Raw genomic sequence first — 27,706 nt, forward strand, 5'->3', positions numbered from 1 at the left:
GCTATGTAGGTCCCCCCCCCCCCAGGTCACGTCGAACTCACTTGAACCCAGCTTATGAGAGCAAATCTTGTTGTTGTATCAGTAATCGTGACGTGCACAAGCTTGCGATCGGTACATGACAGACAAACAAAACAAACCCACAAGTTTCAAAACTGCATCCCACTAAACGGTCATCACTGTTAGACCCGGTAAGATGGGCGATATATCGTCACATCAATAGGAAATTCACGTCTCAGGGTAAAAATTTGACTTCCAGGTGGTCGGTATTTTAATCTGAGGAAGAAGCTAGATGAATCTAGAATCAGGTTAGAGCTGCCCCTCTGCAATATTAGCAGTCTGTAGCTACGTTAAGTGATGTACCTCTGCTCTGATGGACTTCGAATAGTCTGGTGTACCACCATCAAAGGATGTTTCTCTTGACTAGCCCATTGTTCTCGCTTCTGAAAGTTTGTCATTCCTCAGGGTGCTCCCTTCACTAGTGTACGGCAGAGCCTTCACTTGGTGCCTTTGACAAAAACATCCTCACTTTGATACCTGCTACCATCGGGGATTCGAGCGCGTTTGTGGACTGACAGTCGAGTTAGCGACAAAAGGTAATGCTGGCTTTGTAGACTCATATCTTTTCTTAAAGACCATAAATTGGCGGTTTTGTTGACTGCGGTTGACCTTCTTTAAACAATAAGTTAAAGACAGAAAGAAATCAGTTGTACCACCCACCTCCGAGAGATCCCAGTTTCCCCTAGAACATATGACCTATTCATGAGGACACATTCTTGCTTACGGAAATCAATAAACAATGGAAGATGAAGTGGAGATCTTATGTTATTTTCAAATAATGAATACGGCTGCTTTTCACAGATTGTCCATAAGTCAAGCCACAAAATGCTCTGTTTAAAGTTACACTATCATTCAAGCCCCGAATACGGCCATCCATATAGTTCGCCTTGAGCCTGTAACGATTGTGTGAAAGCCCGCTTCCAATCCTCAAGTGCCGTTCGAGTGCAATTCAGTGGGTCCACATGCACCGCTCTAGAATCCTCATGAACAGGAGTTGGTAGGTAACCCTCTGGATCCACTGGCCTCTCATTCGACTGGGAATTGGACGAGTCGCTAGCCTCTTCTGTGTTAGGCATTGCACCTTCGGAATCAACCAGGGGTCCTTGGGTATCGTTGAAGCCACAACACCCTCCTAGATAGCCATTCAAATGGGGAGCCGCAAATGTTCCTGCGTTTTCTGTAATCGGTGAGCTGCCCTCCACCTTAGGACATGTTGTGTGCCACTGATTTATATCCTTCAAGCTCCAATGGGGCTCGTCATCTCCTGAGTATCCTGAATGTCCATTATTGCACAATCTCTTCATCGCCAGGTAGCTGATAATTTTTGTTGACTCCTTTGTTGGTGAGCAACGCTCAAAATTTATGCCTGATGACGAACCCCTTCGGAATATCGAATCGATAGATGGTTCAAACTGAAAATCTGTAGCTTTGGTGTGCGAATTGGCCGTAGAATTGTCAGCGAAATTACCATGCTGGTTTATGTTATCAGGATCTTTCAAAGTTCCACACATAGTTCTGGCTCTCTCCTGAAAAAAGCGCGTGTAGGTATGGTTAAAATCTTCGGAACTTTGTTGCTGAATGGAATGTGCACAAACCTCACGGAGATTGGAGTGAATCTGTGGTGTGTATGGGAAACAGTTCAAACGTGTCTCAGGAGAAATATGTGACCATGGTTCTGGAAACAGCTGCGAAAAAGAGTAGTGTGAGGAAAAGTTTTGGATACTACGTGGTTCTTGTGTGAATGTTCCAGACACACAATCACCTACAGATGGATAACAACGGACACTGTCTGCGAGGTCTCGACTTTCGTGGAACCATTTTAACTGACCAAGAGGCTGTGGGTCAGCATAAAACGGTGAACTAGGAATCACTGCATTTGTTCGGGCGCTCGGACTTAAAATTGGACCTTCTACTGCGAACACTCGTGAAGCACTTCCTTTTTCCGCAGTGGCGGCGTGTCGTCTGATACTGTGTTGCAGTGCCGTAGCCTGTTCAAGACTTCTGTCTTGTTGTTGTCTCTTGACCTTGTATCGCCGATTCTGGAACCAAATTTTCACCTGGAATTAAGAGAAATGGTCACTATCAGTAACTGGATTTGAAGATCAGGTTATATGTGTAGTTCAGGATGACGTTTACTGTGACACTTACTTCAAAGGACCAAACAACGTGTTGTGGAATGACAAGGTTCCTAAGTTGTCCGTAAGCCTAACAAAGTCGAGGGAGAGAAACTGTTCCTTGGGAAATGACCACATAAATTCAGAAATTCGTTTGGTTCAAAGACCAAAAATGTGGCTCCAATCTAGCAGAGTTTTCAGTTTTTCAAACCGTAAGATCTCAGCTATAAAGCTTCTGTAAAAGGTCAGCCCTGTGGATTACATGGTATCACTAATTCTGGGACTTTATGGGTTTTTAATGGAGTAGGACTTGGCAAAGCAACGGTTATTCGGTAGATCTGAAAACTTCGAGAGTTGGCTGAAGCTGAATGAATCCTAACACTAAAGCGGAGGTTGGAGGAGACTGTCACAAAAGAACACATTTTTCAGTTTGCGTGTAAAGTGCACACACTGTTGATTGTAAAAACACATCCAAACTTTAGCGAAATACACTCGTTTGCAAATCAATTTGGTTTTGCGAGAGACTCAGCTAGAACCCATCTGAATCTCTTGGTTGTGATGTTTCCAGGAAACTGAATGTACTGCACCAGGCCGCCTTATGTTTCAGTTGGTACGATATCCGAGATATCGCGATACATGTGTATCTGTAAGGTTGCTGAAAATTCTTCTACAACCCAAGACCGGTTTCACACTTCTTGGGGCAACCTTACGAGTAGTGTATTACAAATATACATCCACTCTTCTTCGTAGTACAGGTTCAGACTTACAGACCACTGGAGCAGTCCGTCTGGAACTCCTCGAGTTTGTCGCTCGTGGGATCAACAAAGTCGGTCAAATCTATCAGACGGCTACAGGTGGAAGATGCTATCTAAATAAGCCTGAAATGAGACGCTTGTGGCCCCACAATTATGTTGATTTTGACGAGGCGTTCTTTCTAAAAGACAGCGTACACAACATCAGCTCAAAAAACCGGTTGGATTCTATTGGAACCTGTTTAACGCTCATACGTGGTAAGAAGGCGGTAAGGAAGAGGCTTGTGGAGCAGTTGCGCAGATGCTGAGAAATTGTTTCAAAGTACTGTGCCCAATATTGTCTACGAAAACGATTTAGTCTTGCGAACTTACGGAGCAATGTGTTCAGTGCATCTAAAATTCTGAATGAATTTTACCGGTTGTTTAAAACTGTGTACTTTGTAATCTATATTAGACCCGGATATTGCACCAAAATGCATTATTTTCACCTGATTTTTGTACGACCACGAAAAGCCCTCACAATAGGCGATCGACAACAACCCCTTTGAAACCAAATGCAGACTTATTACACTCTTTGGGTTGGTAAATCTCACCAGCTTGAATCTTGTGGTGGTTTCGTGAAAACATTCTAACTTGTGCTGGATCTGTAATCCCGAAGTTATTGCAAATAAAACGCTTGTCGTCGAAGCAAGAACAAATCAGAACTCGCAACCAGATTACTGGCTCAAAACAAAACTTCGTGGCCCACAAACCGAATTCCACCATAAGGAAATTAATTTCTAGACCGAAGGACAACCGAGACGAAACCAAGAAGAACAACGTAATATGCCAACTAAACTGCAACAACTGCAAGAAATTCCACGTCGGACAAACTGGGAGGAGACTATGCACACGAATTAAGGAACACAACGCGGCCATCAGGAGACATGACCCCCGGTCCTTGATGTCCATACACGAGGACCAAGAAGGCCACAAAGTCAATCTGGGAAACGCAAAAATTCTGGCATACGGAGACATGAGATACGGAAGAGAATTTCTGGAAGCATGGTACTCCACGGCAGATTCGATCAACCGGTGCCTCGAGCTGGATCCAATTTACACACCTCCATGTGAAAAAGACCAACACCTCAGGTAACACCTTATGCAGCCCATGCAATTACAGTCGCGTGAATCCATCTTCTCATTATTGACTTCGTTATGTTTTGTCCGAGTCCTATAATTTTTTTCCAGCCTTGGTGGAAGTCTTTGTAAATATCCACGCGATGGGCCGTCTGATCATCCACAAGTAGTCAGGTGAACTGGCAAATTCGATAACTGGTTGACTGAAGCAGCTCCATTTCGGCACTGACCATAATTGACAGCCCAAGCCAAAGACGGGAAATATGGTTAGTCATGATTGGCAAAAGCCCAGTTATTTGGACAACTAGTTTGACCGTCGGTGGCCGATTGAACATAGCCGCGTGGACGGCTTTCAACGGAACGGTTTATAAGTCTCCTGATCGCCTAGTCATATAGACCGATGAGTTTGGTACTCCGACGATATCAACTAAGCAAGAAGCATATCTTGGCTGCATGTTGTCAATGTGAAATGGAGCCTGATTGCAATATACTTGTGACTGATCACTCAGAGTGGTTCACCGACTAGTGTATAACGGAACGCCACACATCTATTTTTGAACGATTCATAAACCTTTCGGCTTTCGACCCAGGAATTCAAGACTGATCAACTGTTGGTGCCGCTGTTGTCAACTATCGATCCAAACAAGTCCCCTTTGACCCTTGACTGGCATGGCGATCGTCAGTGAGAGTCAGCATTCATGTGTCCGACAGTCGGAGCAACTTAACTTTGCAAGTAATATGGAGGGGATTTGAGTCTCAAGAAATAGTTTGAGTTACCGGTAGGTATGATATCTGGCTAGTATGAGTTAAATCAACACCGGATCTCATGCGAACTGTTAATCATCAGAGTTGTCTGTCACTTGAAACTTTTGTTTCTATGTTTTGATGGATAGTCGTGTAGTTAAAACTGAAACGGGATGAAACAGCTCTGCAGTGTCTAGCGGCCTTCTAGCATTGATTGGCTTCACTCAAAGGCCGAAATGAATCACTTCACTGCAAAACTCTGGTATTGGATCCATGTATCGGGTTGAAAACCACTGTGTAAGCTATTTGTCCTACCGAACATCAACAAAACACCGGTGTTTTTCGAATGGCTCAAAGGTGAGAAAAACATGCGACCGACCAAGGTTCGCAGCAGCCGCAAAGACCAGTGAATCAGTGCTCATCTAGTTTAGTCTGTTTTGGCCGTTTCAAGAATCACAAACCGCCAACTTGTTCGTATTTGAACAAAATAGAATAGTATTATTTTTACTCTATTCCTAGACTGCAATAAACGTCTCAGTTACTGTGCTAGATGCTGGGGTCCATTATGAACACTAAACCAGCGTTAGCCACAAGCCCCCCCGCGGCATTTTCTTTATCAGGCCGTCCGAATCTTCCCCATAAACCGGTTGAAGGTGAAAAACGCAGTTGTGTAGATGTTGGTGCGATTCTGTTTTCAATTCCGCACAAACAGAGAGAAACCCAAAAACAGTCGTGTTTTACTATGGGTTGGAAAAAAACAGAAAACCCACAACTACGCCTTGTTTTGTCGGACTTTGAAAAATCGTAAAATCTACGTCGTTTCTGGGCTGGTAGGTAAAGCCTATGTGAATGCGTGCCACGCGGAAAAACAGGGGATCCTTGATTCACCATTCTTTCACATTCGGGCAATTGCTGTGCAGAGTATATCGGCTTGTATTCGTATCCCGGTTGTCACCACCGACGAATAAAACAACTTCCTTCAGATAGGCAGCTTCAAGTTTTGAGATACTTGCGCTTCATTCTTAGCTCCGTGTTATTTTGTGGCAGACTTCAGCGCCCAAGTAAGCATAAACTGAAAGGATCGTTTTTCTAACAGCATTCTATGTTTCACTTTTATTCAGTTCCACACTGCTCTATGCCCAAAACAAGTACCCCAGTCAGAACGCCCCAATAACAAGGAAATAGGATCGGTTGTACATCTAGAACCCACCAAACTAATTGGTGCTCCTTTGGGCTTCCGGCATCGGTTAATCCTGTTAGCTAAAAACTGAAAACGCTACCGATTAGACTAACGGTTGTCGATCTAGACGAGAACAAGGGGATCAGTTCTAATGTGAGTAATGTATACCAATCCCATGTGTGCAACGAGGTCCAGGCTGATAGTTTAAACCGCGGGAAAAAGGAACTTGGGTGCACAACTAAAACTGGGGAACAAATTTTTTTCGAAGCTTGGAAAAACGACCGAGGTGATTTCAAAATAAATCTAATTTGTTCCACCTGGAAAAAAATAGAAATTACACAGATGTGACGATTACTCAAGATTACGCGACAAAAATTTTGACGATATTCACAAGAAGGTCAATAGGCGTGGGTTACTGAAAACTAGTCAAAAAACCTTCTTGCGGGTCGTCGTATCAGCACGATTCCATCTACTTTGTGTTCTACTTGCTGCTCTGGATGATGTCAAGCTAGCTACCACACCGAACAGGAAAAGGCAATTTGGTAAAAATTCCTAGACAAACTTAGCATTCAGAATGTTGCCATTTGTGAGGGTATGTAAACAGACATTTAGTTCATGAAAATTTCAGTCATAGATAAGTTGTAGAATCTTTGAGACTGTAGTCATTGAGAAAATTGATTCCCACGACCAAACGTTTCAAGTCAAAGTGGATGAAGTTGAAATGAGGTTAAAATGCGGACGAAAGTATCCCTTCCATAATAAATATTCCCTCGTTTTCCTTTCAAAGAACATACGGCCAGTTTGCTTTATCACACTGATGACCTTCCACAATGATGGTCGTTACTCGAAAAAGACTACCTTCCGCAATCAGTACCTGAAAAGTGGTACAGGTTCCGTAGATATGACCTTATTTTCAACTTTGTGAATTTTGGAGGAAACCGGAATGCACTTGATACTCCCGTAGCCAAGTTGCTGGGAAAACGGGTTTAAAATGTTCACATGCAAGCATTTTACTCTTACGATCTATTCACGCGGTTACTATTAAAGTGGTTTCTGGGTAACATTGTCTCCCTTAGATCAAGTCCTTTTTCTGCCACGCACTACCATCAACGCATTGGTCCCATACTGACAAACCGAACCTATCAAACTTTCAGAAGAGAAACTGAAACATCTAGGCCTTTGTTCGGACTTCGCACGCCAACTTGACAAGCTAAGAATGGTCCCGAAATTTTTGTGCTTTCCAAAGACTGTCCCAAATTGGTCACCGTTAATCCGGACGAAATGGTCCAAGTGGTTAGAGCGCGAATTTACTGAGCGGAATGTCCGTGATTCGAACCCGATCTCTGCATCTCGACTTCCCCTATCTAGGTTTGAGCAACCTGGCAGTATCCCAGCACTCTTGCAACCTTCGGATGACATGGCAGTCAGGCACCGAAAGGGTGCTATAGCTGAACCATTTCTTTTTTTCATTTTCCTAGTAATCCAAGCAAGAAGCATCACAACTTCCAACATAAATGAAAAAGCAATGACCTGGGCAATCAAAGAGTTGGGTATAAAACATCCTTTCGCACAAGACTAAGTTTGCTTGCATTTAAATTTCTCTTCTGATCCCACCAGTTTCCTCTCATACAAACGGCATAAATAAGTATTTCAATTTTATGGTTTGTGTGTAAATTACATTATCTTACAGACAGTGACGGTTCATTTGTTGTCAGTCCCATGGAGGGATTTAGCGATTTCAGATTTCACTCCGTTGACCACCCCCGGGGAGAAGAGAATCAAAGTAGCAGTGGCTTTACCATGGAGGGGTGGTGGAATGGGCGCAAAGGTGTTAGACTTTGGGACGCCACGTCTTAGCATTCTCGTAGGAAGTGAAGTCACCCATGGCAGAAGAGGGGTTCAGTGAGACTTTAACATATACCCTATCAGAAAAACAGCCAGCTATTAGATCAGTTCTCGTGAACAGCTGTAGATTAATCAACCGTAACAAAACTGCAATTCTCTTGTGATAATATAACCGACCAGATTTCCAACTGAGCGCACGTGTCTAGTCTAAACATTGTAACTGTTTTGGGATCCATTCAGCAATCCAAACTGGCTGGTGTATATCAAGACAATGTTTTCAGTCGCACCGAAGAGGAAACCAAAGTACACTGTTGGATTAGTCATACGAAATTAAGCAGGAAAGTAGCATGCGAAACGCTTGTAGGACCAAACTTCCAAAGCATGTGTTGTCCTAACACTGGATTATCTTAACTTAGCTGACTGGTTTTCCTTCAGCCTTACATCTCGACCAGCATCGTAACCTGCTAAAGCTAATATCAAAATCAAAAAGTTGCCCAACAATAAGTCTGCCGATTGTTCCCAAACTTTTCCGAAAGTATGTGCTGTCCACTTCCACCATCAAAAAATATCATTCATTGTTGTAACCTTCCTAGAGTGGCTGATGGAGAGCTTGTGAAATTTGGTAGGATAATAAACTTACCGGTGGGTTAATTGAGTCCCAAATGAAGGCGTTTATCGTTTGAGCAAAAAGTTTATATCAAATTCTTCCGAGTTCAAAGTACAGCCTCAAAGACCTAAGTTTTAGCAGTGTTTTAGAGTCGTCATCATGCATTATGAAGAAACCGCCTCTAGAGTAAACTGCGCGACATTAAAACCAACACACTGAACATTGAATTTGACCTCAACTCTCCGTCTCCAGCTGGAACACTTCTTGGGAGACCTACACGATTTCTGAATTCACGGTTACGCCAAAGAATTGAGCCAAGGAAAAGAGTAGTTCCAAACCCCACTCGAGTTTTACCAGAATTTACGACTATGATTGACAAATTTGTTCACGTTGTACTTCACACTACAAGTGTATATGAACAAGCAACGAGGGCAAGTGAATTAATTAAGTACACTCAGCTGTCTACTTTTTATAGCCGAAGTAAAATCTTCAATACTCTCTGTGCTGCTCTGTAGAACCGCACGTGTCAATTTTTCCCTAACCTCCAAGTCTGCGATAGTCTCTGGACTGTTATCAGTTGACCTCAGATACCTACGCAATATTCTATTCAGAGAATTCCAGTTAAAATGACAATAAATGGTAAGAAAATCTGCGTGGTTCGTTAGCTGTCAGCTTGTTGTATCCTTAGATGCTCTGCTTAGACTCGAGTACATTCGAAGATATTATCTCTGAATGATAATAATGAATTTTAACAATTCAAGCAATAAGTATGGGTATCCGACAAAATGCAATTTCATTCAGAGTGTATAATTTCCCTGGAAAATTTGTCCACAGAAAGCTGGAAAATACTCTACAAGATTTAATGGATCACCCGTAGATTGTGAACTTTTATCCAGTTCACAGTTTTCTTTCGTGCTTGGTTTGTTTTATATCGGCTCATCTCACGTACCAGCAAAAAGAAGTGTGGCGCAGTTTTCAAGTGTTTTGACCGAAGTCATGTGTATTAAAAGAATGGTAAAAAATGCACTGAAATGAACTTGTTTGCAAAAAATTGTCATCCGCTTTGGAAGTTTTGGGAATGTAATGCAAAGTGAGGGAAGGTAAATCGGTTCAGTGGCTAGGATCGCCATCTGTGTGTCAAAATACGTTCATTTGCACACTAATTTGGTCGTAAAGTTGAGAGGCGACTGGATCTCAGCTGAATCTCTCGTTTATGATATTCTTCCAATGAATGCGTTGCATTAAAGCCACCTCAAGTTTAAAACATCATAAACGAGAGATTCGGCTGGGTTCCAGGTGAGTCTCTCGAAAAACCAAACTGGTTCGCAAATGAGCGTATTTTACCAATTTCGTGCAATGTGGGATTGACGGAAACTCAGGGACATAGCCTACCTGATGAGTCCCAAGAAGAGTGAAACCGGTCGTGGGTTGTAGAAGAATTTCAGCAACCTTGCGAGTAGTGTATTACGTATATACATGCACCGCGAAAATCGTACCAACTGAAACATGAGGCAGCCTGATGCAGCACATTTAGTTGCCTGGATTCATCACAAGCGAGAAATTTTAGCTGGGCTCCAGGTGAATCTCTCGCGAAAACCAAACTGATTTGCAAATGAGTGTATTTCGCTAATTTTCAGCAACCTCATGAGTAGTCTGGCACTGTATTAGTTCGCCTGAAATGCTGCATGTTAGGACCGTACTTTGCTCGGAATACAACTCTTCATGACTATTCGGTTAGTACAGACTCCAGTCATGCGGCCTAACATTCATCAACTTTATTTCACAAGGAGCAGCGGGCGTCTTTTCAGCCCGACTAGCTCTTGCATCCATTCCTTCAGTTCGACATACAAGAGTGCAACAGCTGTTCAGCAAGAATCACCCCACCAACCCACCATTAAATGATGTTAAACTCTCCGTGACAGGTTCAGTCTGACCTATGTCCTACACTGGTTGACCCTGCAGGTTGCGTAAGTTTGAATTTGCGTCACCGACCCGAACTACACTAATCATTGGAATGTTCACAGCAGGATGCAACACAGGACTGCCGCCCCAACCTGTCCCACATGCACGCTCCGGACACACCGACAATTTGATCCATGTTCAGAGCTGTTATGCCGGACAGGCAACATAAAATCAAATGGGGTCTTCCCTGTCTTCCCAACAGACAGGGTGGTGATGACTCCAATGGGAAATTGCGCAATACACAGGAGCCTTTCATTCAAGGACTGTTCACTTTTACATACTGCCCGTTCAGGCGTAGCTCTCTGTTCGCCGGGTTGACCAAGCGAAACGCGCCGGTATAATGGAGCGTATAGCCACGGTCCTATTCTTGTTAGTAGTAGTCTGCGCTGCAGGGTGAAGCATCAAAACAAACTTTCGTGACAAAACGCTACTTATACTACTGATGAGAACACTTTGACAGCCTGGTATGCATTCGGCGTTTCTCTGAGGTTAGTGAGGTAGATGTAGTCTTCTAGTTTTGCCAAAACCTGAAACATAGAATCATCGGTTTTTATCGTGAAACTCAACAAACTCGTGCGACTTGCTTTAACAAGAAAAATAGTTCCACCTACTGAGTACTGGTTGAACAATATCCTAATGCCAAGATTTAGCTGGATTTCTTAATAACATTGTCGAAATTTGCATTTCTCTGTCTTCGCGACGATAAACTATCTCAACGGATAGTGTTTTGTGTGTATTTTTAGCCAACTAGTGAACGAGAACTGGTCAGAAATACTGGTGATATCGGGTGACAGTGTGTCAGCAGGTCACCAGTTGTCTAATGTGACAACAAACTGGCGTATGCCACCTATGGGCCAAGAACCGTATCCCCCCGATGCTGTCGTTTTAGTTCGTCGGAAAGGAACTGCAACGAGATCTGTGCTTCCAAGAATTGCTTCTGCGACGAGATACTTTTTTGTTCGTGGACCACTGTTTTGGAGTGGCGCCATGTGTATGTCCAAGTTGGAAGTTTCCATCCAAAAGGGCGGCAGTTACAGATCAGGCTGAATTGACTGGTTGCAAACTTCACTATTGTTTAAAAAACAACAAAGTGCTTTTCCCTAGCATATCTTCGCTTTGCGCACAGTCCGGTTTCAAACCAGCCTATTGCACGTGGGTCCTTGCATTGAATCGATGCTTCCACCTATCAGCCTTCAAACATCCGAGCAGTAAACACGGTGTGAACGGCTCATCAGTGATATTAATCCCACCTTTGTGATGCAATTTGAGGTTGCGTCGGCGCGATAGTTATTATATGTTGGCGAAGCTAACATCTCTTCAGAATTTAGGGCTTAGTTTCTTTTTTATCCAAACCAAATCGGCGAATAATTCAATCTGTCAAAGACGACCACCGAATCACCTGTCTGTATGACGTTTAGGTTTGGTCCCACTCGATCTCACGACAGCGCCTAATGCTTGAAGTCCGTGAAGCGAATGTGAAATTATGCCACTGAGTTCAGTAAAAACTGAGGTAAAACGTCAGTCTACTTAACGGCCACAAAAAGTCGAGGCATGGCAAGCGAAAGTTGAAACAAATAAGACTTGATTTTTTGGCAAAGCATGTTCCTCTCTATCATTGAAGAATGAAAACTCTACGAATATGTGACCCCAAGGTCCCCACTCTGACGCTGAATGTCTCGAAACCTATTCGGCAACTTATTCAACAACATTCCCCTCTCGTAATAAACACTCTCACAGGTAATTCGATAATACGGATAGGAATGTTATTTAAAATAGATTGATTGAGTTTGACAAACAGTGCCAAAGCCCCCGCCAAACAGGTTCAGCGGTTCACTCAAACAAAAGAAAATTGATAATAAGAGCTTACACGCCTTGCCAAATGGTTCCACCTTAGTACACGAAAAAAATAAAATACTGAGCTTCCCATGGCTTCCTTAATGCTTTTGATACATCCTTAAGCTATGAAAAGAGAAGTTTACTAAACCCCTAAATACAAAATAAAAAACGGTGATTTACCATCCCATCGGTGTGTCGCATTTGATTTAAGAGCACTGTCCGTTTTTGGGTTAGGCTGGCACTCGACAGCCTAGAGTGCCATTAGTCCGAATTTCCTTAAGCTGTTACCAAGTTTTCACCACTCAAAGCAATATATATACTTCAGTGTGAACAGAAACTGGCAACAATTGGTACATTTTCAAAGAACTTTGCAATGAATTGGGAAAAGTTTTGAACCGAGTGAGAAGTCGCCGTTTCGTCACTCGTCATAGCCGAGTGTTTTGGTTTTCAGTTAACAACGGGAAGGTCAGAGTCTGAATCGCCAATGGTTCTTGAGGGGCGCACTGCTAAAGATTTCAGGCAAAACCGAAAAAACCGTACAGTTCATTTCACTTGTTCGACTTTTCACCATCACTTTCCAGTTCCAACCATTTTACGGCGCCGAGCAGACAACACTAGTTTTTTGCTATTGTCTCCGTCGGCTGCTTGAATGAAGAACGTGCAATAAAACCAGAGGTACATGCTGTTTACAAGAATATGACCCGATGATTTTCACAAACTTGTGACGCGTTTGCCAAGATGATCAACTACCAAAAACAAACTTTATTCGCTACCTTTGTGATTTTCATGAATTTTACGCCCATCGTCATCCTATCGGAAACAAAATGGAAGCCATTTTTCATAAAGGAAGACACTCATAATTATACTACTCACAAGGCTGAAGAAAACTCTTCGACAGCCCACGATCGGTTTCGCCATTCTTGGGGCTCATCACGTAGGCGCAGTCCCCGAGTGTCCGTCAAATTTATCATCTACTTGAACCCAAATCGGACTTTTTTTCGAGAAATACACTAATTTGCAAATAAATTTGGTTTTTACGAGAGATTCAACTGAATTTCTCGCTTATGGTATTCTTGTATGCACGTCAGAGCAAGCTGTGTGCGTTCGCACAACTTTGTGTTGCACGCCTGCTTTTAATGTAACTCCAGCCCACAAGGGCACTTTCTCCTGCACAGAATCAATGGACCTTGATTGCACCAATTTACCAGTATATTGCAGCGCATACTTGATGTTCCTAAGCCTCCATGGAAATTCTATTAGCTGGTTCAACAATCACCTCTGGGATTATTCCGTGGGTTAATAGCATCAAGGCAGAAAAGCTAATGACAGTTCTAGGTGCTTCGTGTTGTCATGATATGGGATATTCCATTCAATTCTGTGAACAAGAGAGATCGATACAAGAAAAAACTTGGCCTACACAAGAGTCGCTATTCCCCATCTATAGCCGGACATTTTCCTGCCGCAGGCACACGAGAGATTCAACAGAATCCCTCGTTTATGATATTCTACAACTGAATGTGCTGCACACAGGCTGCTTCATGCTTCATTTGGCACGATATTCGAGATAGCACAGTATATTTTCGTTTCGAAAACGGTGCAATTTAGGTTCAAGTAGAACATAAGGTTGACCGAAACTCGCGCCTACCTGATGGGCCCCAAGAAGGGTGAAACCGGTCGTGGGCTGTCGAAGAGTTTTCCAGCCGCCTTGTGAATAGTTTCCTTTATGAAGATATACTGCAATATCTCGAATTTGCAAATGAGTGTATTTCTCGAAATCATGGAAGCCTGTTTTGTGCAATTGAGCCGATTCAAGTGACTTCGAGATCACTGGTGTTAAGTAGTTAGGGTAAAATATTCATACTCAGTATGTGACGGCTGTCCCATTTCATGTTTCATAATACTTGATGAGAGTTTGAAGAGTTGACACAATTTGTTCATTAGATTTGAAGCGTTCTACCTTAAGCACCCAAGAAAAAATTGAAAGCACTGAGTGTGGATGAAGATACCTTTGCGCTCCCAATTGCCTGAATGGATTGCCTGTCGTTGTTACATGATTATTGCTTTCCGAATTCAACTGTACATACTATCGCAACGTCCAGACTTGCCGGCATCATCAGCTCATTCACTACGTTCAAAGTGCCACGAAGATACCCTCACTTTTGGATCGGAAAAGTACTGGCGCAGAGAAGAACGGTGCTGTGCGGTTCGTTATGGAAAGCATTCTCCTGTAGACGGGTATTCTGATAAAACGGGTCCTGCTGTCCACTGTCCGAGTTAATCCGACCAACAACTCATCCTGTTTGACGTACTTTCTTAAAACAGGTTGAGTTATATTCTTCCTGATCACACTATGTAAATCAATCAGAGAAATACTTGTAGACAAACAAGCACTACAGTCTTTCTGAACAGTTTGTTCACCACTACGGTATCGTGTTCAAATTCGTACCTTTTCAGGGGCTTATCGGTTCTATGTGGACGTCCAGTGTGGTCAATTTCTCCCTAATGGTCTGAATTCTTCATTAGGCCACAACAACCTGAATAGCGGAAAAAGATGTACGTAACCTCTGAAAATTTTTGCGCTACATTACTGTCCAGAAATCTAGGGAATCAACGGTTTCCCCATGCGGCAAGGTGCAGGGGGACAGTACAAAAGCAACCGCGGCACATCTCATCACGTCAGCGGCCGAATATATGCGCCACTAAGAAAACAAGTTGCTGACAGGTAAGCTATTTATAAACATGCTGCAATTTCACCTGCTATCTCAGATTGTATAGATCCGAGAGGAGATTTTTTTTAGTCAATAAACAATCTCATTCCAGTCGAATATGTTCACGGAATCAATCAAACTCATCGGGGCAACTAGGCAGTCATCAAGTTCCAGCTTATCGCACAAATTTCTCAATATACGTGCAATTTCAAGCCATTTCATACACAAACTCGAAAACATCTATCGCCAATGACCGGGATTCCTCAGCTTCCTCTCTCTGCTATCCCCAGTTGCTCTGTTTCTCAGAGGCCAATAGGTTTACTTTCTGCCGAATATCCTCTGGATCAAAACAGACTCAGTTTTGATTCTCCTTTGTACCAGTTTCGTTCACCCCAATTGCCGATGACAGTCGCCCTAAATGGACAGCAGCAATTCCTTCTTGTAAAGTTTCAGTGACACTTGAACTAATCCATGAAGATTAATTGATCACCAGCCCCTCTGATAGGCCTAACCAAATTTGCCGTTGGAGGTAGCCGGGCAATGTTACCGATCAAACTCAACTCACTCCATAGACAGGGGTTAAGATATGTCGAAGTGTATAATTGGGTCATGATGTATGAGGTGTCCGTTAGCGTAAGGCGTCTCTCAGAGTCCCGCTAACCAACTCGAAAAAAATTGTCAATCACGTGTAAAGAGGGACTTGAAACCTCAATATTTTCAAACTGCCTCGATTAGATGTCATGCGATACGGTATGCCTCCTATGTGGGTTCTCCAATGTTAACTCAGAGCCGTAAACTTAAACAGTTATGTACATATTTCCTCTCATTGCAACATTAACCTGAAATATGAGGAACACTATATTCAGCTGCGTTGCTCGGCCAATAAAAGTGACTCCATTCCACTGCTACCACTTTTGTTCTGATTAAAGTTGTCATAAATAACTTTTGCCTCAGTCTTCCTAGTTCTTTTGACCACAAGCTAGATGTTCCATCTATCCGTTCTTGCTTCCTGAAAAATCTGGCGCACAGTCTTTTTCTGACGAATGACATTACCTGAACTTCACTGCTTTGTCTGGTACGGTGTGCCGCACTGTCATTTGGACGGAAATGCTGCCGGCGACGAAACACACAAACCACCTGGTCCCTTAAACTCCTGTTGAACTTGTCACAGTCTGGACAGCTGTGTGGAAGCGAGCCCATTAAAGACCACAGAATCGTGAAGGATTCATTCAACAAGACTTCATATATGCCAAGGTCATCCAGTATAAACAATGAACAGAATTCAAAAAAGCGACGGGTCATTCTTGTCAGTCGCGTAAAGGGCCGATTAAGGACGATTTGACGTGGTGATGTTAAGTTGCCTTTTCAGTTCCCGTCCACTGACCACTTCCGTCCTAAGGACAGATAGAGGCAGAAATGTGTATTATTAAAACTCTAACAGACTACTAAATTTAAGCTGGTGTGGGTTCAGCTTGTTCGAATTTGGTTCGCACCTCATTGAGTGCTCAGTTACGTTACAGAAACAGGGCTGGGAAGAATCGATGTCTCCCCAAGATAATGGCCTTAAGATTGACTGAAAATTTCGGATTGCTTTCTGGATAAAGCGACTTTGTGGTCTGTCCGCTTCCGGTCGGGCATTTTGGCTAAAACTGGCCCCAGTTTTTATGCGAGTTTTTTACTCGAAGAGAAAATGATAAAAAACGTTTCCCCGAACTTTTCATCTTTGTCTGACTGCTTTTTTATACTCTGTGGATCTTTTTGAAGTTCGGCAGCAGGATAAATTCCAGTTGAATGAGGGGGTACAACTGGTTTAGCTGGAATCTATGAAAAACCATGAAACTATAAGCATTCAGCTGTAACACACTTCCGGTGCCTAGCTGCCATGTTACCCGAAAGTTGCACGATAGCTGGGATACTGCCAGGTTCGCCAAGCCTAGACAAGGGAAGTAGAGAGGCTGAGGTCGGGTTCGAACTACGGACCTTTCGGTCAGCAAATTTGCGCTCCAACCACTTGGGCAATCTCGCCTCTTAGCTGGAATCACAAAATTTAAACAGATTCTGTATGATAAATCACAAACAAATAGTCGTTTAGACATAGGCACGGCTTAGTATGACTATCAAACACTGCAGGAATCGCTCGGAGTTAGATATCACCAAAAACAAAATGGACGGATGGCTTCCGACCAATCTACACTACGCACAATCCGACCTACACTCAGTCTTAAAGAAATGTAAGAGGCTAGTTAGAAATGACTCGGAAGAACGGTGTAAAACGAGTAAGTTTAGAGAGACCGAAGGTCAGTTAGCAAAAAGTAACCTTTAAGTCTCAGTATTCGAATCCACACTACAGTGTCACCGTTGCGACATTATTGGACCCTAGTAAATATACTTTAAAGCTGGGTTGTCGGTGGCAGCAACAAATAGTTCAGAGGACTTTGGTGATCAAATTTACATTTTTGAATCCACTTACTTGTTGAGGTGACATTTTCAGCGTCGCAGCCAAATGCTCACGTTCTTGTGCGGACAGGTAGCGTTGGTGTTTGAATCGACTTTCAAGTTCGAAGATTTGTGCCTGAGAGAACAAAATTCGAGGTTTCCGCCGTCCTCGCTGTCGCATCAAAAGAAAGTCGCCAGTCCGGCTGCGCTCAAACGTGTGTGAAGTATCGGAAATCTTTGGGGGATCAAAAGTTACGGGGATTTCCTTGATGTCGCGTATTCTACATGAGTAGGGTGGTTCGTTGAAAGAGTTGGGTAGCTGAGGTGCACCGTTTGTAGGTGTTTCTGATGAGGCACACTTTTCGATTGGGAATTTATCCTTGCGCGAGTTGAGTTCAGCACCATGTCTGTGGTTGTACGGTAGCATCCGTTCGAAGCTCCAGTCTCCTCCATGGCCAAGGGAGGCCGGGTCTAAAATCAGTTCCACAAAGTGTGTTTGAACAGGAAAAAAGATCATCTCAGGCATATAGTCTCGGCAATCGATATTCTTTATCGGTTGTGTTTTAAAGGTCATACTCACTGCTGACTCGCCAACTACTCGTGGTTTGATCGGTCAAGTAATCGCAAATCCTTGCCTTGATACTCTCTCTAATAGACCCTACAGAACCACATTGATAAATCAGGAATTATTCATCTCCTTAGATACACGATTCACGTTTTTCTTAAGAGTGAGTACGACTCACAAAAACTGCTTCCACTGCGACTACCTAGAAAAGGGTAGCTGGATCAAATTTCGTTGTACTTAGCGTAGCTAATTTGGAAACTGTTCTAATACCTGTCAGCATTTTTCTTTTTACTGCCCCCTCTGGTTGTTTACAGCTCCTCTTTGACTCAGAAGAGATTTCGCTTGGATTACTCCTGGGAAGGGTCATGAATGATCTACAAATTATCACAGTTTATTCTGATGGTGGAATCCTTGGTGTAACGTTTAATTATGACAAATCCTAGAATAAATCTTTGTTCTTTTGCTCGAAGGTAAACTAAATAACTGAATATGGAGCACCCACGTAGGCAAAAATATTACCGCTCAATCATTGACAGAAGCATGCAAATGGGTGTCAGATTCAAGCAAGATTTTGTGGCCCGAGTCTCTTCGTCCGATTCACCTTCCATGAATTTGAGAACTGTCAAGATCTTATTGGGCGAGACAGCGTGTACTCGGGGATTGCACACTATATACGTACAAAAGTTTCTCTCAAATATCAGGAACCGGGTTTCTGTGTGCTCTGGCCCGTTCAATGGTCTTCTTCCTAGTCTTCCTGGATCCATTCTGGCTGGTTTGATTGGACTAGCTCTGGGAACAAGCATTGCTATCGACTTGGCAGCTACTTTTCAGGTTATACGCGATTCGCCGAACTAGTTTTAATGCCATACTGGCACACGATACAGTGTCTAAAACCAAATTCAGTGCACCGCATTGTTGTGTTCGAATTCCGTGCACGATGACCCTCAGACCGACCGAAACGAGTGAAACCGCTAACCAACGTCAACGGACCTGGTCAACCGACAGCTCCTGGGTCTTCTGCTTCTGGCTGGCTTTCTTCAGACATAATCTATTAAAATCTACTGGAACTATCGATATATCATGCAAATGGACATTGGAAACGCATAGAGCTACTTTTTTGTGTTTGAACACAAACCAGTGACTCTGGATTCCGGTTTTCCGTTTCTGTCCACACTACATTGATCGGTGCCTGGAAATGTCCGCTAACATGTTTAATCTCTATTTCGGCAGCCGGTTAATACACCCAGCAAGCAGTAGAATTAAGGGCGACTGCCTAATCCCGTATGAATACGTTACATTTGCTTTTCCGTATGTCACACAACTTATCGAATGAAAAAAGCACTACTTCCAGGGATCTCAGACATTAGACATCCCTTTAAAATCAAGTGCCGCCTTCTGGAGAAGAAGTGAGTTAACAGTTGCCATCTCTTTAACTAACCCTTTTCCAAACTATCACTTTCGCAGACAAAAATTGGATACCGTTAGAACGTACAAAAGAGCAGTTTCCAATTATCCCCAGGGATTTGAAAAAGGTACATATCCGCGTTGTTCTTGGTAATGCTGTCGCGAAAAGTTGGTCTTCTAAGAACCGGGAAATGAATTCAGATTTCCTTGTTTTAGTGTCTATGATGAGCTTAGGTGTAAAATCTGCTAATGGGTGCCATAATTTACATCACGTTAACTAGCATTTTTCCACTTTCTTGTCCACGAACTTCCATTGAGCATTACGTCGAAGCCACGGTTTTCAACACATTGTCCTGGTCGTGAAGAAATGAAATTGGCGGCTTTTTGNAATAAGGACGTTTATCCTACCTTCAAGTTGTTGAATAAATGCAGTAGTGTCTTTTGAAAAGTGATTGATGATCACGCATGACAATGTGGTTGACGTGTGGTGGTTGGCACCCAGTCTAAACATTTATTTCGTTCCATGCACCAATCTTCGTCTTTGTGATTCCCCGCTATTTGGTTGGCCCTGCAACCTCCTTGTACTCACCGCCTTCGTCCGTTGCCTAGACAACTGGTTAAAAAGCCTGTTTTATCTCAACCAAGTGCGCTGCTACCCGGATCTCCGGTAGAGAAATCCCTGAAGCGCACGGTATGTGGATCCTAGGCCCAATGTTTTTGCTTCCGACTGGTGATTAGCGTGATCCAAACGTCACAACGAGGGCGTAATGAAACATTCTTCCCAGCAGTTGGAGGCTCGACGCTATGGCAGAGACTGGTTCAACCCAAATAAAATCCACACCGCTTTTTCAACGAATCATCCATGCAACAATTTAGCAAAAAAGTCCAACTCCCAAGACTATACGTAAAGCTTTCTGCGAGCAGCAATGCGTCCCAGAATAAACACTCAGATCAAACGACACATGTCACAAATGACTACTCGGTTCTGAGCAATATATAGAATGTTGCTCAATGAACAAAGCTTCAAAGCCGCGAAGTCAAATCAACGATTAACACAGCATTAGAGAAAAATTGTGATATTTTTTATCTCTACCTAGAGGTGTTAGTTCTTATTACCCAAAAGTTCTACTGCAGTGCGATTGAATATTGGAATACATCTTGTCACTTCGCTGTTAGAAGCACATAAAAGTAATCCTATATTCCACTACCAAAACTCTGAAATTAGCAATAATCACAACTTTATCCGTTTGTTGTTCGATCTCCTTTGTTTTGAGGAAAGTAATTGCAAAGTAGATGTTTCCGACGAGGAATCCCAAAGTTAATTTTTTCGGGAAAGACTGATCGACTGGGCAACTTTTTCGTCAGACTGGATCAAACGCCGCTATCATTCAATCAGGCATCTCGTCCCACGTAACCCCGTGACTCACCGAGTGGCAAGCTCCAGATAAAATACCCACTAGGCTAAAACAACTCTAACATTGTCGACACAGCTTTATCGTACTTCTAGAATTTTCGACATCAATGGCCTTCACTTTCGGGAGTAAATTTCAGTCGGAAAAACTAGTACTATTAAAATATACTCTCAGTTGAGACAGTCTGGCGGTCAATATTTGGAGTGTCACACCAACAGATATAGTATTCTGTGGAGCGGATGAGGCAGCGTTTCTGACTTAAAACAAAGTGTACATCAAGCCGTAGGCTAGAGGAGGTTGCTAACTGTAGATGAGGATTTAAAAATAGGGTTTTCCCGCTCACCGTCCTCAAACAAGTCATGTATGAACAGTTGCCAGTACCACTGAAGGCAACTCTCCTCTGTGATTCAATGGAATCTATTGCACTAAGGAGGCTTAATCACTAATGGATTTAGAGAAAATACAGTTCGTGGAAATGTAGAGCAGAAACACAAACGAATATAACTCGGAATAAAACTGAACAGGAGACCTGATACACTATGGAACAATATACTATAACTGGACTGGTAAACACAGAATATTAGTTGTATGTTGCACGGTAAAATAACGATGATAACATGATACTGACATCGAAGGCAGCCCGCTTCTTCGGTGAGTGCGAACGAATTTAACTCGCTCAAGTTTTTGCCTTTACTATCTGAAATTGGAAATCGTAAACGAGAGATTCAGCTGGGTTCCAAATGAGTCTCTCGAAAAACCAGATTAGTCTGCAAATGAGTGTATATTCACTAATCTCGTGCAATTTGACTTCAAGTGGAACATAAGGTTGACGGAAACTCGGGGACTGCGCCTACCCCAAGAGGGGCGAAACCGGCCATGGGCTGTCGAGGAGTTCTCAGCAACCTTAAGAGTAGTGCATTACAAATATATATAAGGATTTCTCCTGTTTTGCCCTTTCGTATATTCCGATAGCAATGGAGTATGAAATAAATCAGCTACACTAATCTTTAGAACAAAAACTGTTGGAAATACATTTTTGCCTCTCCAGTGGTTGTCCTTCGAATATTTAATGATGTGGAACATTGTTTGGTCCCTTCGGGAAAGTATTCCGTCTTCGGACGAGACCTCTGTTTGGGGGGAAGGCTGCACTCCACATGGTTTGGGTCATATGTCGATCATCGTAGTTTCCCTCGTACTCAATTTGCATGCCGCTGGCAATCGAAAGTTTTACTAAAAAGCAGAATGCATTTGTTCGCAGAAAAATAAACTAATGCTAAGTTCGCACGCGGGAGATCGAAATGAAAAGGTTCATTGAAAGAAGGAATTCAGTGGGTAACTGTACTCAATAAAAACCCTGGCCACAACTTTTTATGCAATATGAGATACAACCAAGTCAACTCCGTTAGTTTCAAACAGCGCAAAATCCGCCCCTGTTTGGCGACATCCTTTGAAGAATTTTGTCGCAGCACCGATTAAGGAACTATAATTCCATAGTCTGAATATCACTCTAGACGAAACCTAGACAGGTCTTGTACTCTCACCTAGGTTGGGAACTCTGCAAATTGAGGTGCTTGTCCAAAGCTACTTCCAATCAACGGCTTTTCAGCTGTTGTGATTAAAGGTCACGTGTACTCGACTTACATTAATGAGCCGTCGGTGATATCCTACAGCTGATTGTGTCATTAAGTGCGGTTATTTGCGGGGGTAAATCTGTTACAAATCTCGCCGCAACATTTTTCACACAAGCAGAATCTACCATATGGATTGTGAAAGATTTCACGGAGCTTACAGCGGAAACTTATGCATTTTTTTGAAAGAATCTCATACTTACAAAGTGTTCCACCGTCATGCTCGTTCAAGACAAACGCAGAACTCTCGCGTTCGAGGAAACTTTCGGTCAACGTATTACTCAGTGGTGCTTCAGCGTACGGAGTCAACTCCGTTCCATATGGATTGCTTTGTTCCGAAGTTTCTTCCTCCCGACTGTGATGAGGCTTGTCAGGAAGATGAATATGTTGTGACCTGTGGTACTCACTACCCAAAAATCCGTTCTGTGTTGTAGAACATTCGTTTTGTGGGAGATGCTGGCACAAATGCAAGCCTACGGCTGGATGAGTGCCAGATTCTTGAGGGTCGGATATTTCCATTGACTGATCGAAAGTTCGAACAAATATAATTATCGTAAGGAGAGGATAAGTTGCGATAATTGCTGGAACAGTGATGCGAACTTTTGTGTGTGAAATCGAGTGACTCTGGGTGCCATCAAGTGTGGTTATTTGCGGAGATAAATCTGTTACCAATCTCGCCGCAATATTTTTCATACAAGCAGAATCTACCATATGACTTGTGAAAGATTTCACGGAGCTTACAGCGGAAACTTATGCATTTTTTTGAAAGAATCTCATACTTACAAAGTGTTCCACCGTCATGCTCGTTCAAGACAAACGCAGAACTCTCGCGTTCGAGGAAACTTTCGGTCAACGTATTACTCAGTGGTGCTTCAGCGTACGGAGTCAACTCCGTTCCATATGGATTGCTTTGTTCCGAAGTTTCTTCCTCCCGACTGTGATGAGGCTTGTCAGGAAGATGAATATGTTGTGACCTGTGGTACTCACTACCCAAAAATCCGTTCTGTGTTGTAGAACATTCGTTTTGTGGGAGATGCTGGCACAAATGCAAGCCTACGGCTGGATGAGTGCCAGATTCTTGAGGGTCGGATATTTCCATTGACTGATCGAAAGTTCGAACAAATATAATTATCGTAAGGAGAGGATAAGTTGCGATAATTGCTGGAACAGTGATGCGAACTTTTGTGTGTGAAATCGATTGAGTGACTCTGGTGGGTGACAACAGATTGTTTCAATCTGTGGATAAGCAATGCATGTGTGAAAAATTTGGCGTAAACAACTGTACCGGGCGACCGATTCGATGTCCAGTGTTACTTCGTCCTAATTGGTTTTCAAGTGGATATGACGAGGCGCCAGGATAAGGGGGGTGAGCATGCACGTTTGATGGGACGACGGTCTTGAATGGAAGAAGGATGAAAGTGTGGTGTTCCTTGTAGGGGTAGAAAACACCCGAAAAGGAACAGACAAGTCAGAATGGGTAGGTTTACAACTTTCCTATTGGTCGGAGCGGAGCGAACGCTTCACGGGGCTGTCTGTTCATTGGGCAACACTGTTCGCTTAATTTCCCTCACAATGTCGCGGAGAGGATTTGATGATCAGCCTGTTGGGATATGTTTTTGTCATGCACAAAGGAATGCGCCAGTAATTAATTCTACTTTGCCCAATGAATTTAGATCACTGCACGTTTCAGAGAACATCGATTTATTAGCGTGCGTAGGAAATTCTAACGTACTACTCATCAGCAAGAATACGATGTATGTTATCCACTGCACGTTTCAGAGAACATCGATTTATCAGCATGTGTAGGAAATTCATCAGCAAGAATACAACGTATGTTATTGGGGTATGCTAGAAAGACGCGCATAAAGTGAACGCACAAGAGTATAAACATCGGAAATGCTAACGTTAGCCACAGGCTTTGTGGCTCTGTTTTATATCAGTGGACAGCATAACCGAGGCAATAGGCGATCGTTTGATCAAGTTGGGTCACATGTCGCGTTGTCGTAAGAAGAGCTTAAAGGGGTACTGAATTGGAAGCTAGTAGATACGTCATCATACTTCGTCAGTTTTACAGATTCATCTTTATCTACTCATCAGCAAGAATACGATGTATGTTATCGGGGTATGCTAGAAAGACGCGCATAAAGTGAACGCACAAGAGTATAAACATCGGAAATGCTAACGTTAGCCACAGGCTTTGTGGCTCTGTTTTATATCAGTGGACAGCATAACCGAGGCAATAGGCGATCGTTTGATCAAGTTGGGTCACATGTCGCGTTGTCGTAAGAAGAGCTTAAAGGGGTACTGAATTGGAAGCTAGTAGATACGTCATCATACTTCGTCAGTTTTACAGATTCTATCTTTATCTGCTTCATCCGTTTATGCAGCAGAGAACGTGATCCAATCACAGAAGACTGATTAACAAAACCAAGCAAGAGAAACCAGACCAAGAGAAAAGTGCGACATACTGTAGATATCAGTGTTTAGATAACAAGATGTATGGACATTGAATGTCAGACGTCACAAGTGTGTAACAGTTCCGCACAGATGACATTTCAACCTATCCTAATAGTTTAGAGGGATAAAAGTAGATTTGTTTAGAGCCCCTTGAGATATACTCTTTACTATTTGTTCTTTGGGTTAGCAGGATGCTCCACGAGTTGAGCAATGAGGAGCAACAGATCTGCTTAACAGGTGATTGATTTCACTGATGGGGAGAAGCCCCCACTGAAGAGCATCAAATCTCTTCACACTCTTATCAATCTCTACATGACTCAGAGATGTGTGAATCTTCCATTTGAGAGGAAATTACTTGGGGAGTCAGTCAACACTTGTTTTCTCTTGATGTGGGTCCCATGGTTGAAGGGCGCCCCGTTAGACACACTGCTAATCAGCAGCTGACGGCCGAGAGTCTAACTGTCCAGACTACTGCTAGGAGGTCGCGGATTCGAAACTCCCTTCAATTTATCAAGCCCAATGGAGACATAACCGCTGAAGAGTCAGCATGTACTGATCTCATCAGCAAGGCGAAGTTGCGGTTGAAAATGAAAAAAATCTCCTTACACTACGATCAGATTTATCAAGGACTAAAATTTGACCCAGTTTCCTAAGTACAAGTACGTACATGATAGCAAAACCACAGGTTCGGCTGGGTAAAATACTTAAACGGAACAGAGATTACTTTACAATTTGGTTTCCATGCAAAGAATTGGGTTGTCTGGACGGTAACGCTAGTCATTTTGGGTGTAATATGCAGTTGATTAAGCACCTGTGAAATACTTGTCGACGATAGGATTATCTGAGTAAAGTGAGACACGAAATGGGTATGCATTTCACAGCGGGATGACCACTGGCTGGTAGGGCGATTAAAAACAGCAGAATAAATTATATCACCAATTATTTAACATGTAGGTCGAGTACAGGCCTTTGGCTAACCTTTTACAATAAAGAACGGTGTGGACATGCCTGCAGTTCAACTGCGCGAACTGATGGTGCCGGCTAGCTCTCTTTTGAACGCTGGTAAGCATTGTCTGAGGGTCGGCCAGTTCGTTCCAGGTGGATAATAACAACACAAAGAAGCGTCTTTCAGAACGACTGTTTATTGTGATGTCTTCTTATGTTTCTGGCATTTCTGTATCCAGGAATGCGTTCAAACTGGCTGGTCTTGTTTTAAAAGAGTACAGAAGGCATACCGGCACTTTACTGGGTCACCGGACACCACTTTCAGGAAAAAGTATAGCCAACTAAGCCTCAGTGTGTGATTGGCTTCGACCTTCTTGGGGCATTTCATCTAAGCGTAATCTGCGATTTTTCTAACCTGATGATCCCAAAGAAGCGCGGCACTAGTGAAGGGAAGAAGGCCTTCGCTGCGAATTTGCTCACTAGAAAACGCCAACTGACCAGCTACAGATTGTTGGATAGGGAAGCAAAACTCTCATATGCATCTCGTTTACAAAAACTGAACATCCACATTCTCCTTGAACGGGTCTTCCTAAACTTTCCTGAATATTCATTGACTGTTGTTCAAATTCAAACAAATGCTACAAAGCGACTCCACAAATTCCGCAGCAGATCTCCCTTTTCGAGAGATACAAAGCGAATTTACAAGAGGCAAACGTACTACTCACATGCCTTCTCATCAGTAGTATCACTGTTACACTAGTAGTGATCTGTCGAAAAGTTTTCAGCAACCTCGTGAACATTGGTTCCGGGTATCGTAGCAGCTGACACCACAGGTAGCCTCTGTGCATATCCAATTTAACAATACCATAAAATAGAGATTCGCCTGAAATTCCGTTAAGTCCCCTGTTAGAACCAAATTGCTGTGAAAGTCAGCGTACTCGCGATTACATTCGTCATCTTATTGGTCACACATTTGTAGACCCCCAGGTCCGTTCGATGTCCTAAAACCATGCAGCCTTGCTCCATGTCATGAAGATTGGCACTGAGTACATGGAAGGCGAGCATACTATGCTGATAGACAGTCGCGAATGGGGAAGGAAAATCATGCAGCCCAAAAGACAAAGGTGATGAGTAACAAGCCGAACCGTTGCGTCTGTTCGTTTGTATGTATATGTTCAATATATTTCAAGCAGTAGCACTTTTTCAGTAGATAACGTGCAGATTCTCTGCCTTGATAGCTATTTACATAGTGCACTTCACAGTTGCCAGGTGTCCATTTTGCATCGCTGATGAGAAGTTAGCATGCACAATGGAAACAGTATGCGAGTTCACTCATGTTACATAGCTAGTATGTTTGCAGTCTGATGTAAAATTATATTAGTATGGTGCCTGGCCGCCTCGCATCGGAATGTAGAGCGTCACACTGACGGGTAACTAAAAATCTCCATGGAATGACCAGCGTGCAGTGACCGCCAAGGGCAGTTTGAAGTGAAAAAAGCTTCAGTTGCCTGGAAACATCGGTTTCATGTGAGTCTCTCGTAAAACAAAGTTTGTTTGCAAATGAGTGTTCTTCGCTAAGCGGAAACTTATGCATTTTTTTGAAAGAATCTCATACTTACAAAGTGTTCCACCGTCATGCTCGTTCAAGACAAACGCAGAACTCTCGCGTTCGAGGAAACTTTCGGTCAACGTATTACTCAGTGGTGCTTCAGCGTACGGAGTCAAGTCCGTTCCATATGGATTGCTTTGTTCCGAAGTTTCTTCGTCCAGACTGTGATGAGGCTTGTCAGGAAGATGAATATGTTGTGACCTGTGGTACTCACTACCCAAAAATCCGTTCTGTGTTGTAGAACATTCGTTTTGTGGGAGATGCTGGCACAAATGCAAGCCTACGGCTGGATGAGTGCCAGATTCTTGAGGGTCGGATATTTCCAT

The 27,706-nt window shown here is 43.0% G+C and overlaps 1 protein-coding gene across 1 annotated transcript; it reads right to left on the bottom strand.

Moving 5' to 3' along the window:
* Window positions 1–905: 905 nt before the first annotated feature.
* On the bottom strand, window positions 906–27,706 carry T265_00628 (hypothetical protein; the record flags this gene model as incomplete). Its single annotated transcript, XM_009164456.1, has 7 exons — window positions 906–2,114; window positions 2,206–2,245; window positions 2,939–3,039; window positions 17,395–17,831; window positions 22,573–22,950; window positions 23,153–23,530; window positions 27,391–27,706. 7 exons carry the CDS (start codon window positions 27,704–27,706, stop codon window positions 906–908), a joined length of 2,859 nt encoding a protein of 952 aa, XP_009162720.1.

This window comes from Opisthorchis viverrini, assembly GCF_000715545.1.
Source record: "Opisthorchis viverrini unplaced genomic scaffold opera_v5_6, whole genome shotgun sequence".
Lineage (NCBI taxonomy): Eukaryota > Metazoa > Platyhelminthes > Trematoda > Opisthorchiida > Opisthorchiidae > Opisthorchis > Opisthorchis viverrini.